Raw genomic sequence first — 12,442 nt, 5'->3', positions numbered from 1 at the left:
GCTGCCATTACTGCAGTGTTATGTCATATTGAATGTTGCTTTTAAACTGCAAGAATCCCTTTTATAGATGAAATTTAAAAAAGATGATGAGGAGAAAAGCTCTAAAATCATATATGGCCATGTTAGTAAGACAAGCCATGCAATTTTTCTGAGATAGTTTTCTGAATTCTAATTATCACAAGAATATATTAAAGGATATACAAAAAACACTGATGTATTTGAGGTATTTAATTATCAAGACAATATTTTTATGAGAAAAATGTTCAAAAGAGAAAACTGTTATTTTACCAAGCATTATGGTAAGGTTCACTGAAATGTGTTGGAGCCAGGCAGTGTAGTGAGGATGGCACTCTTACACTATTATGTCAGTTACTATGCATAATCTGTGTTATCAGTGTTATATAATATTTGTTTGTTTCTTGTAGCTTGTTCAAATCATCATAAACACAACCCACCTGGAACAAGCCTGTAAATACCTTGAGGATTTTATATCTAACATTACAAACATTTCACAAGTGACTGTTCACACTGCAAGACTTTATGGACTTTCTACATTTAAGGTATCGTTTGTCTTCTGTTACATGACCACATGAAAAGTTAATTCATTTATTGTGATTTTAATGTTAAATGAAAGGGAATGAGGGGAAAGCTGCACATTTTCTCATTTTGACTCTGTAAAAAATCAGAACTGTTAAGAATTGATATATAACACTGAGCAGATAAACACTTTTTATGCTATTAGTATTATCTGAAATTTGTCATTATATGAGATAATTTTTATTTTACAATAGAAATATTTGTGGTATATTTTCAGATTGTGTAATCATAATATAAAAGCAGCATTAAGAATGTGATACAAAGCATAAAATACTCTTTTTAGAATTCAAATTTTATTTACATGGCCTTTAAATTTATATGTGCAGTAATGGTCATTGAAATGGAATATATAGGGCTAAATATAAGTAATTGTATCAATGTATAATTATCTAAAAAAAAGCCTTAGTATTTTTTTATCTTTAAATAGTAATAGCTATCCTAAGTAGGAAGGGGAAGAAATTGAAGATTAAAAAAAAAAGTTAGAAGGGATTCCAAAGCAGCTATAACTTAAACTTTAGGTATGTGTTGTTGTCCCCCTCCCCCCTTTGTTTTTTTGTTTTATTTTTGTTTTACACTGTACACTGAAATGAAGGAAGGTGGGATAAGGAGAATTAATCCTATTTAGAGTAATTCTGTTTTCTGCATCTAATTTTTTTTCCCCTTGGTACAATATGTAACGTATCCTATTATAATATCCCCTCTGGCATACATTTTAAAGATGGGTTAGGTGGCATCAACATTGCAATACAGTTAATATTTCCACTTATTATCCAATAATTTTCCCATTAACTTTTTTTTTTTTTTTTTTTTTTTTTCCAAAGGTTTTAATGAATAAAGCAAGGCAGAAAGGTTCTGACTTAGCAGCTGTAGCTGGGTTACCATTGTCCTGCTAGTATGGTTTTGACCTATCGTGTTAGATACAGGCTGAGTAGTTTGTTTGTTATATACCAGTAGTGTACATGTGTATTTTAATTTGCATATGGCACAATACAGAGTGAACAGTGACAAACATAAGAATTTTTTTCTGGTTTCTCTCCCATCTCTTTCCCTGGAGACATTCTTAGAACATTCTTTTCTCATTAATCCCTCTTTTTTTTTCCCCTTTTCTATCTTAATGAAAAACTACATGTGGTTCCGCAACTGGGCCCTCATGGAGTTTGGTATGTTCTACAGTTATTAAATTCATCTCCTGGTGGCAAGTCATGTCATGTCCATTCTTTCTGAATGATCAAAAATCTCCTTTTATTAGCAGTGTTGATCACATTTACATTCCATGAGATGATCTTACAAATACATCTACACTGTATATTTTAATAGAAACCTTCAGACCTATTTAATTGCTACTATATTAGAGAACTGTTTTTCCCATTTTATATTGTATATAAATTGTCATTTTAAAATACCATTCAAATTCCCGAAGCATTGTTTCATGTGGCTAGAAGGAAAAATAAATAAATAAGTAAAGCTAGTTTCATTTTATCAAATTAAACAGTTGTCTAGCTTTCAGTATTTACAGCTATACTTTCCAGCTTTGGATGACTGACTGCAGATGTAGATACCATTGTATTTCTTTGTCTCTTGAAATCAGTTTTTGATGCAATTCTGTCATCAAGTTAAGAGATGGAATACTTCCTCTGCATCTGCCTCTTGGAGTCATCTGCTACTGCTAATTCATTCTTTATCGTGCATGGGATTCACAGTGCTGCTTTTCAGAAGTAATTTTTGGGTTTCTAATCTGTTCACAGTTTTCTCGGCGAACAGTGTACAACAGTCCTTGCTTAAAGTGTTGGCTGCACACTGCTGCTGTTGTAACCCAATAGGCAAAGCAAAATAAAAAGTAGCCAAAACCAGGCTTCCAGAAACAAAAACGGATGGGCTGGTCTTGTCGTTGCCATTTAGTAGAATCAATTAACTGTTGAAGATGATACAGCCACTCCATAAATGACTTGGGTTTTGTTTGTTTTATAAACCAAGTAATCTCACTAAATTTAAGCAGATGTATTTGCTAGCCTAGTTCGTACAGATTGTTGAAGCTGAGGTCTCATCATTAATTAGAACCTGTAAACAAAGAATTAACTTTAATTGAAGCTGTTACATTAATAGCCATCTACAAAACTGAATGTCAACATACTCCTTTGTTTGAGACGTTTACAGGTTCACAGATTGTTATGTGTTAGATGAGAGCTGTTTAGTGGAAGCTTTTATAAGTTGGTTTGGCAGTTAAAATGACATTTTTAGTGAACCATACCTTGAAATTGCTACATGGCAGGACCATATGCTTGCTCACTTCCTCCTGAAATGCCTCACAGCCTGGAGCCTGGCTGAAAATTGAATTTGATGCACACATTTGGTGCCACCTTTAGGCTCAGGGCCTTTTTATTTATTTTATTTTTTATTTTTTTCCCCCTTTTTACTTTCTTATTTACACCTTGTCTGAACTGCCATGATTTTGGGATGGTTTATCTTAGAGGAAACTTGCAATGGGAATTTTATCCACTTTTATGTTGCTCCAGTGTACCCAATGTATTTTTCCTCTGTAAAACCCTCAGCAACTGACCAGTTCATTTAAAATTAAACTTCTTTATTGATTTGTTTCTCAAGATCATTGAATAGTTTCATCTTGAGCTTGGATCAGTGTATGGAATTTTTTCAGTATCATTAAATTCCAGTCTGGCAAAAGCATGCCTTTTCAGCAAGATACACTTTATTGAGCATCTGTAAGTAGATCCTGTTGCTTCTATGAGGATCTGTCCTAAACAAGTAAGGCAGATAGAATCATAAACTTGCTTCACAGTAAATGCTAGATGTTATCTCTGATCAGATCATTTCTAGGTCGACTGGCCCAAAAGCAGGGTCTAGATGGTGGCAGAACAAAAAGGAGTTTGAGGAACTAGGGGAGTGCTCTGCATCAGTGTGTTATGATTAGGATATGTAAGGGAGGGTGCAAAATGATGCATATTCTTCAGATGTACAGCATTAAATTAATTATATAAAATTCCTATGATTGCTGGAGCTCCTGCTGTAACCGATAAAATTACATTCTTTTGTTATTCTCTTTTTTAGAGAGGGTAAGTAAACATTGTATCAGAGAAAAACACAAGACTTCAGTTTAATTGATCAAAACTATTTACCTATGTTCTAGTAGTATTTTAGAATTCTGACAATTGTGCACTATTTATTTTCAGGATGCAAGGCATGCTGCAGAAGGAGAAATATATACAAAACTTAACCAAAAAATAGATGAATTTATTCAAATTGCTGACTATGATTGGACAATGTCTGAATCAGATGGAAGAGCCAGTGGATACTTAATGGACCTTATTAACTTTTTAAGAAGCACATTTCAAGTTTTTACTCATTTACCTGTAAGTGTTGAAAATTATGTTTAATTTCAAGCCATTGTAGCTTTATTTTATTTTAAAATACTGACATTTTGAATAAATATGTGATTTGTGAATTGCATACATGCTAGCAGATTAATTTTTCTGGTATTTTCAATACAGATGTGTTTTCAGATTTTTCAGTATGTTGATGATGCTTATCTATCATAATAATTAGAAAAATGCTTTTGAATACTTTAGTAATAATTATAACAACAGCTAATTTACAAATTGTGTAAGAACGTAGGTGTTTTTCTAGAGCAGGCTAGTCCTCAAATGGCCTTCTGTATACAGTTCTGTATATACATTAATTGATTCAAAGGACACCAAATTGGTGCAAGTCCTGCAATTGTGCAGAATATTCTGGAGGCCTCAGGTTCTCCAAAGTTGTTTTTAGTTAAATAGTCATTTGATTCTTGTTAAATTAGCTTCATTGAATCAAGTCCTTGTTCTTATTCAAATATATTCTTTGTCACTTTGTTCTAGGTAAAAGGGCATTGGCAACCTGTTTTGTGTGCTCATTGTTATATTCTGTTGTCTGATTTCTCCTTGCTTTAAGATAAAAAAAAAATACAATTTCTAATTTGAGTTATCATCATAATAGTTTATACCTTTGTAAGTATGGAGTAACTTCAGTAAGTCTTTTGAACTGCATCTGCTTTTCATCAGCTTGTCCTTGGCTGCTGCCGTCACACTGATGTCCGATTGCTTTACCCACATGCAATGCCTATCAGGAATTAGTTCCCAATGCATAGAATGTTTTGAGGCTCCAGAGTGGAAGTAAAAGATAATTTATTTATGTGCACAGCAAAGTTTGAAGTTGCTGGCATAGCAGGCTTCTCAGGTCTTCTAAATCATGTTAAGTGGTTGTGATTCTTCAGTCTATTTTTTTTAATTACTCAAAGCTATAACCAACTCAAGATGTATCACATAATGTTTATGTGAATGGAAGTATGAGGCATGTGCTTCCATGCCAAGTAAGTCAAGTGTTTTATTTAATAAAGAATAACATGTTTGTTAGTTAATTTCACTGTCACTTTTTGTCACTCTGAACAAATGGCACTGCTCCTCAATGGCCATGTGCATATAGCAGCTGTGAGCAATGATGTACAGCTTCTAGAGAAAGATGTAAAGAGGTTTATCATGACTGTATGTTGTGATATACCTGTTCTAAAATGGGGCACAGACAGAAACTTAAACAATGTTCTTCTATAAGCTGAAATGAAAATGTGGTTTCCTTGAATGAGATAGTTTGTTAGGAGGATTGTAAAGATGCTGCTATGGCATTAGGACTTGAAAAGCGTGAAGGGATTATAAATAAGCGCCTGGGGGCACAAGCCAAGCTTTGGAGAAAACTAGTTCCTATGAGGAGGTTATTCTGTAATTTCAAAGTCTGGCCAGGTAACAGGCTGGGGCTGTATGATTGACTAGTCTGCTCTGGCAAGAGAGTTCTAACTTGGCTTATCCTGTGCATCACTCACTGTTCTGGCTTGGCAGATTGTAGAAACATAAAGTCCTATAAATGTTGTTGTGCATGAGCTGTGGAGATTACGTGAAAACGTGTATACAGCTAAATTTTGGTGATTCTAGTTAGATACATAGTAGTAAGTTATTTTCATTAAGAAAAAAATCTGTGGTAAAGATACTTTCTATGGCAAGTTCAGAACTAGGTTCCATAACTCAGTAAAACGGTGAGTTCTGTGGAGTCATAGGCAAAACTAGATTAGCATATGGCACAGTTAAAGTTTAGAATAATTTTAGTATTCATTTTCATTAACAGAATTGGAATGTCTCAGTGTCATTTCTATAACAATTTTTGTATTGCTGCCAGAAACATCCTACTGTGCAAAATAGTTCTTCAGAACCATGCCTGTAATCAGAAATCAAAGAACAGAAGTTCTGACCACTGGTGGTAATTTTACTAAGGAAAAGAGTGGGACAAGTAGAGGAACCTCTTCTCTTACTACCATAGTGGATCCAATTGTGCTATAGTGCTAGGGCCTGGGGCACTACTCTGCTGCATTCATTCTCCATAGTCTCATTCAAGGGTCAGTGACCTTCTCTTTGATGCTGTTTCAAAATCTAGTCTTCTGGTAAAAGCGTTATGCTATGTTCTTTAACAATTTTTTGGCTGTTGTCGGATTCCTGCCATTAGAGTCCTGTCTTGTTTTAGATGTATGTGTAAGCTGTGTAAACACATGGGGACGTCTCCTTTTGTGATCCCACATGGGCCTATACAGAATTATTTCTGTAGAAATGTAGACACATGGAATTGCTAGAAACATCTTACATCTCTGAATGTTTTTTCTCTCAAGTTTTATATTATAGTCTTCTCGGTATTTATGAACTGTGCTTTAGTGTCAGTTTGGGGAAATAAAATATATTTATTTCATGTTCTGGTTATAGTACATTTAGTTTTATGTTAAAAAGTATTAATGCATGGTGTTACATTTAGATTAGCACTGTCCTAAGCCATTCTAAATTTTGTGTGAATTAAGTTAATAATGTGCAGTTAGCCTCTATAGGCCATGACAGTAAGCATGGCATTTATTTTAAAACCAAAGTATTTTCGAATCGATTATTTGTTATAATGAAAACTTTCTGGAAAGGCATATCAACAGATGTTTCCTAATTTGAAGGTTTGCTAATTCGATATTTTGGCATACTTGTCCTTATTACAGAAACACATTTTGTTGTTGAATTAGTATTACTTCAATTATAATCTTTGTTGGGCCTTGACAAAATACTATAGAAGTTCACAGTTTTTTTCCCTTTTTTTTTTTAAAAAAAAGGAATTATGTAGATATAATTGTTACTTTTTGAAACTTTTCCTTACCTTTTATTGCTACCATTTTTTTATTCTTTTTTTTTTTTTTTTTGATGTTGACAGTACATCTTAATTTTTTTGTTTTGATTGCCTTACTGGTTTCCTTCTCAGAATAACAACAATGACCATGCAGCTATGTCGGTAAGTAGATGAAAGATGAAGAAAAAGCATGTGAACTGAAAAACTATGAACTGCCTGCAGGCTTATTGCTTCAATTTTTAATCATTTAATAAAAAGATCATTCTATTTTGCTGATGACTTGCTGTGTACCTTGTGTGATTGCATGCAGGAATCAGGTTAATGACTAACACTGGGTTTTCATGCACTTGAAGGGCAGGAGCTCTAAAAACCTTGCAGAAGGGTGGTGGGGTGTGCATTGCATCCCAAATTATATCATTTAGAGGAGGCTGAGACCTTTTCGAAGTGAGGTTTCAGGTATCAAAATGCAGCTATAAGGCATGCATACAGAATAGGGGTGGAGTGATAAAATAAAGAATCAGTAGAAGTTCCATTGTCCCTCTGCTATATCTGTCAGAGGTCAGGGGAATGTGTATGCCCAAATATATATTTATTTAGAAGATGATGAATTACATTTACAAATTCTTCTGAGTTCTTATTATTTTCGGGTCATCAATTCATTTGGCATAAGCATTTCTGTTATAACAAAAAAGTTGAAATTCATGTAGTTACTTTTAGTAGTTTTCTGAGAATATAGAGTTCTGGTTTATCAACTCTAACGTGTTTGAATCTTATTGCTGTATGCTGCTTAACTGAACAAGTGTGCACTGTGCCATTCACTATTTAAGTGAATAAATGCATAAGACATTACCGTACACAGTGTGGGGATTCATATTTTCAAAGATGTAATTTTTACAGTTAAAAATATATCTCCTCAGGGAAAAAATAATTAACTCAAGACGTTGTGTGTTTTAGATTAAGGATAAAGACTGGAGCAAAAGCTTTGAAACTCAGTATCTAACTGTTCCACAGATATATTCTCATAGTCCTGCATTCAGTAAAGCACACACTTTAAATACACATGTAAGAGGTGGGCAAATATGAAGCAGTCATTTTATCCTATTTGTTAAAACCTTCAATTTATGTTAAAACAATTTAGAAATAAAATGTATCAGTCAAAAGGGGGAAAAAAACGGTAGTACCAGTGTTATGTCTAGGAGTCCTTACTGTATTTTTCAGTAATTTTCAACAGTAGCATTAGAAAACTTCAGTTATTATTTGTCTGTAGTGTACATTAGAATTTTGTATTAATGGCAGCTGGACATCTGGACTATCTTCTAACAGGACAGCACTCTTAGACTAGATGCCAAAAACAGTAGAGGGAATCTTGGTGTCTTGATTCCCAAGGAAGCTGGAGGTGGATCCCAAGTACCTTGTGTTAGAGTGTGTAGAGAATGTCTGTAAAGCTGACTAGCATCCATTAAATAGCAAATTCTATTCCTGACTGCCAAGAAAATACATTGGATGTATATAAAATTATATTACGTTTGCTCTTTTTCCTTTTAATTTTGGATGGTTATAATGTTTTCTCAGGATTTTTAGTTTGCACCTAAATTTACCCTGGTATTTTACATCAGATAAAACCAAAGCTTAATTCAGTTACTCAGCCTAGATAGAAGCTATCGCACCCAACTAGCATGCTTCCTCTACAATGTCAGCAAAAGAGTGTGCTTTAAAGAAAGTTGTTAGAAATTAAGGATCAATTGTCAACATTAAAGGTCCTTAGTAGTGTGCTCAGTTCTCATTTATTTCTGATGGGGAGGTCTTAAGATTGGTGATCTCGTTAGAAAGCTAGCAGCACCTTGAGGAATGTGTATCCATGTCTTACAGAGGGTGGGACACTGGAGCTGATGTGCTGTGGTTGGGAGTCACAGCTGAAGCAGTCTCAGTATGTGACACAGTAAGAGTGAATTCCAGCTATAGTTTTATTTTAGAGTCTTTCTGTCTGTGCCCCTAGGGCTGTTCTCATCTCTTTCCAGTTAATTTACCACTCCAAATAATAGAGAGGATGTAGGTTCCATACAGTAGCTTCTTTAAAGCTAGTTCCTGTGTCACCTTCCCTGGCAGGAAAAGTTTGGCTGTCTTTATTGAAAGACATTGTGGTACATGTGTTTCACTAATCAAAGGAGAGAGACTCAGTTCAGTGAGTAGCATATGATTTTTTTTTCATAAAATCACACAGCTGCTTTAGTAGATTATGGGAAATTACACCTGTCTCATCATCACCGCGGTGAAAATCCATATTAGGCAGAGTTCTTCTGAGAATAGGAAAAAAGATGAACCTTCACATTTCAAAACCTTTTCTGGCTCAGAAACAAACAAACAAACAAAAAAACTGAACTAGTAAACAGCTAAAGAGTAATCATACCTCTTGTTTTAGATAAGTTAATTTGAAATTATAGAGGGTATGTAAGGGTTTTTAATCTAAGTTTAGAATTATCTGAACTTTTATTCCTATCACAATTCTACCTGCTTTGTCGGTACAAAGTTAGTGTTGGACAACCCTTTGCAAAAGAATGACCAGTGAAGAGTTAAAATTACAAATTACATTCAATTAGGTATTTTTGACTATTTTCATTAGAATTTGGAGAAGAGACTGGAAGTAAAATTGAGTCTTAAAACTCTGTTTGTGTTTTTGAATATACCCGTTTTTTATCAATAGTTCAAAAGTTGTATTTTATTCTTGCTTTAGTCATAGAATCATTTAGGTTGGGAAAGACCTTTAAGATCAAGTCCAACTATCATATGCATATGCTGTGTGTGGACTGCTATAAGCAGCAAAGAAGCAGATAAATCAAAGAGTACAAAATCTATGCACTTACCGGTTACTATAACTAATGAAATCTGTATGTTTAAGAGTTGGGTGTTTTTTTTTTCATTTTCAGAAAGTTTTGTTTTTTAATTATTTGTCATTTCATAATGTTAAATTAATTCCTAAGCTTAATTTCTTAATTTTAAGATAAGTTTTGTTATCTCCTTTTATGCTGAGGAAGGCAGTTCGTGTTATTTTATTGTTTCTGTGATTGACAGCAAAGGCCTAATTTCACAGCTTGCAGTGAGGGTAAAGGGGTGGTGGTTTTCTGCAGCTATATTCAAAAACTGTCAATCAAAAGCCTCCATAGGCTACTTAGAGAATGGTGTTTTTTTCCCTGATTTCTCCAAATGCCGCTTCATGCTGTCTTTGATTGGCACAGCCTGGCAGGGAGGATGGATGAATCTGTCACTGGACGGTTAATTGTGTTGCTGCTCTCAGCCTGACATCAGGTCTTTGACTCGTAAGTGGCTCAATACAAAACAAATTAGCAGATTGTAGTCATATTTCTCATTCTATATGCTTTGACTTTGTTGAATGCAGTCCATAAATCATATTGACTGACACCATAGTGAATGATGAAAGCTGCTTTTGAGATGGCTAGCATAGGTCTTAGAAAGCAGCACCATGAAGGTGCCATGGAAGGATGCATATGGCTGACCCTTTGGGAATTTCCTAGGAGCCAAATGTCTCTTTACTGCAATTGTTCTTAGGATAAAAGCTTTTGGGTCCTATAAAAAAGGATTTAATATGTCAGCAGATTCTCTTTACAAACTCCTTTGAAATATAAGCAGTTTGTCTAAGGGGTTTCTCTTTTTACAAACTTGTATTTCAGCAAAATGTGAAGACAGGGTTAAAAAACAGTTGCCTTTAATACTGTTCGCAGGTGTTTTTGCTTATAGAATAGGGTCCTTGTTTCTTAAACTTTACATTGGTTGAGTGGAAGAATAGGTTTTGTAGATAGCAGCAATTAACATAGGCAGAGCAGAGATAATAGTAGTGTTTCCCAAATGGGAGGCAAAACTGAGATGAATGTGAGAAGCCTCCTGAATCTCTGCATGCTACTGAATATAGGTATTTAATTGCTTGATACAGTAGCCACAGCAACCCCCTCTTAAAAATAAAAAAAAAAATATTATGAGTGTTTAAAAACTGAGATTTGTTTCATTCTGGAAAAGAAATGTGTTATTTTTATGTTCATAGATCATTACATTTCCTGCATTATGAAAATGAATGCATTATGAAAAATGGCAAGTAATTGATTAATTGGGGAATGATGGAAATTTTGAAAGAGATTTTAACTGGAACCCATTTGTCAACCAAATTTGAATTTAATTATTTTCAGTATGTTGTACATCCAACATATTTTGCGCTGGGAAGCACTGAATTTCGAAGAGGATAACAGTAAAGTTTGTATTTTTCTGAGTTTAAATTCAGCATTAAGGTTGATATGTTTAGCTTAATTTTTTCCTCTAGTCTTACAAAAATCAAGTGATATATTAAGTATAAACTATGCGTAGTAAACTTCTATCATTTGTTGATATACCATGTGAACAATAAGCCTGTAGTTCAAGTTGCATAGTTGGAAATAGTTTAAATGTTAGGATGTTTCCATCTTATGAAATTTTAAAAGAAGCATTAAATGTTCATGTATTGATACTTCTTTGAAGTCCAAGTGACTTTTACCATGTCATTTCTGTATTGTAACCATTATTTCTTGTGCTCCAGTACTATTGATAATTGCCAGATTGTAGAAATCACCACAGATGTTTGTCAGAAAGATAAAATTCTGTCTTTTACTTATAATAACAGGGGAGAGAGTAAACATCATTTGCATATAAAACAAATTAAATGTTAAATTTTTTCTTGACAACCTATTAATCTGGTTGAACTTTTATTACATTATAGTGGCAGCATAAATAGGACATGGAGCTGATTTGATGGAGCAGTACATTAAACAGAGATGCACTAGTTGTTCCATTAAATCAAAATGACATTTCCATTAAATATTTCAAACCTACTACATTGTAATTAAATGAACTGTGGCCCATTAATTCCCCTCTTCACCCCCTTTTTCTCTCTCTCCCACTTTTTTTTGGTCCTTTTTTTTTCCATTCATATTGATATTGTTCTGCTTGGGGAATAGAGCTGCATGTCTCCCAGTGTAATTAACATTGGGTTTGGGAGACTTTTAAGCATGCTGTTCTTGCATTGTTTCTTACATTCCTTGTTGTCAGTTCATCTATTTTGGTGAAAAATGTTATTTGCTTTTCTGAGATGTTCAATTAAGAAACTGACATCTCATTTTGGATATAAAGCTCCTAACAGTTGAAGGTGTCTTAATGCCAGAGGTATTAGCAAAAGTCCTTTAATGTTTCTGTTTGACATATGAAGAGAATGAACATTTTACATTGTATTGTCTAAATTTTATTATGTTTTAACAAAGCATGGATTTTTAAAGTACACAATATTTATGGACAAATGTGCTTTCTGCAGCAATATGTATACATGAAAATACAATGCTATGTACAAGTTGTCTTATTAAGGGGAAAATCTGGCTCTTCAGATGTTAGAGCAGAACTTTGCAAACTTTTGGAAAAGTGAACTGCTGTCAGTCCTTTCCATTTTTCATTGCTTATATGTGTTTCTGTGAGTCAACAGTGAATTGACCATCCTGACCTTGCAGAAAACAGTTGGGGAACCATTGCTTTAGAGAATAGGTGTCATCACTTTGCTGATGGATATAAGTAAAACAGTAGTGGTTTGTAGCCCAGTAGGTGGATTACATAATTATGATTTCTTTCATAT

The 12,442-nt window shown here is 34.0% G+C and overlaps 1 protein-coding gene across 7 annotated transcripts in view; it reads left to right on the top strand.

Moving 5' to 3' along the window:
- Positions 1–12,442, top strand: part of EXOC6 (exocyst complex component 6) — a 91,237-nt gene that overhangs the window by 44,708 nt on the left and 34,087 nt on the right. For 2 of the 7 annotated variants that reach the window (XM_035329863.1, XM_035329867.1), the window contains exons 17-19: positions 426–560; positions 3,783–3,962; positions 6,916–6,945. In XM_035329863.1, coding sequence (XP_035185754.1) covers positions 426–560; positions 3,783–3,962; positions 6,916–6,945 — 345 coding nt within the window. Of the gene's footprint in view, positions 1–425; positions 561–3,782; positions 3,963–4,463; positions 6,843–6,867; positions 6,946–12,442 lie in introns of those variants that run through there. The other 5 variants (XM_035329864.1, XM_035329868.1, XR_004751879.1 and 2 more) reach the window with 4 other exon arrangements.

The sequence above is a fragment of the Oxyura jamaicensis genome, chromosome 6, assembly GCF_011077185.1.
Source record: "Oxyura jamaicensis isolate SHBP4307 breed ruddy duck chromosome 6, BPBGC_Ojam_1.0, whole genome shotgun sequence".
Taxonomy (NCBI): domain Eukaryota; kingdom Metazoa; phylum Chordata; class Aves; order Anseriformes; family Anatidae; genus Oxyura; species Oxyura jamaicensis.
The sequence above is the reverse complement of the archived record's forward strand: the minus strand, read 5'-3'. Positions and strand labels throughout refer to the sequence as shown.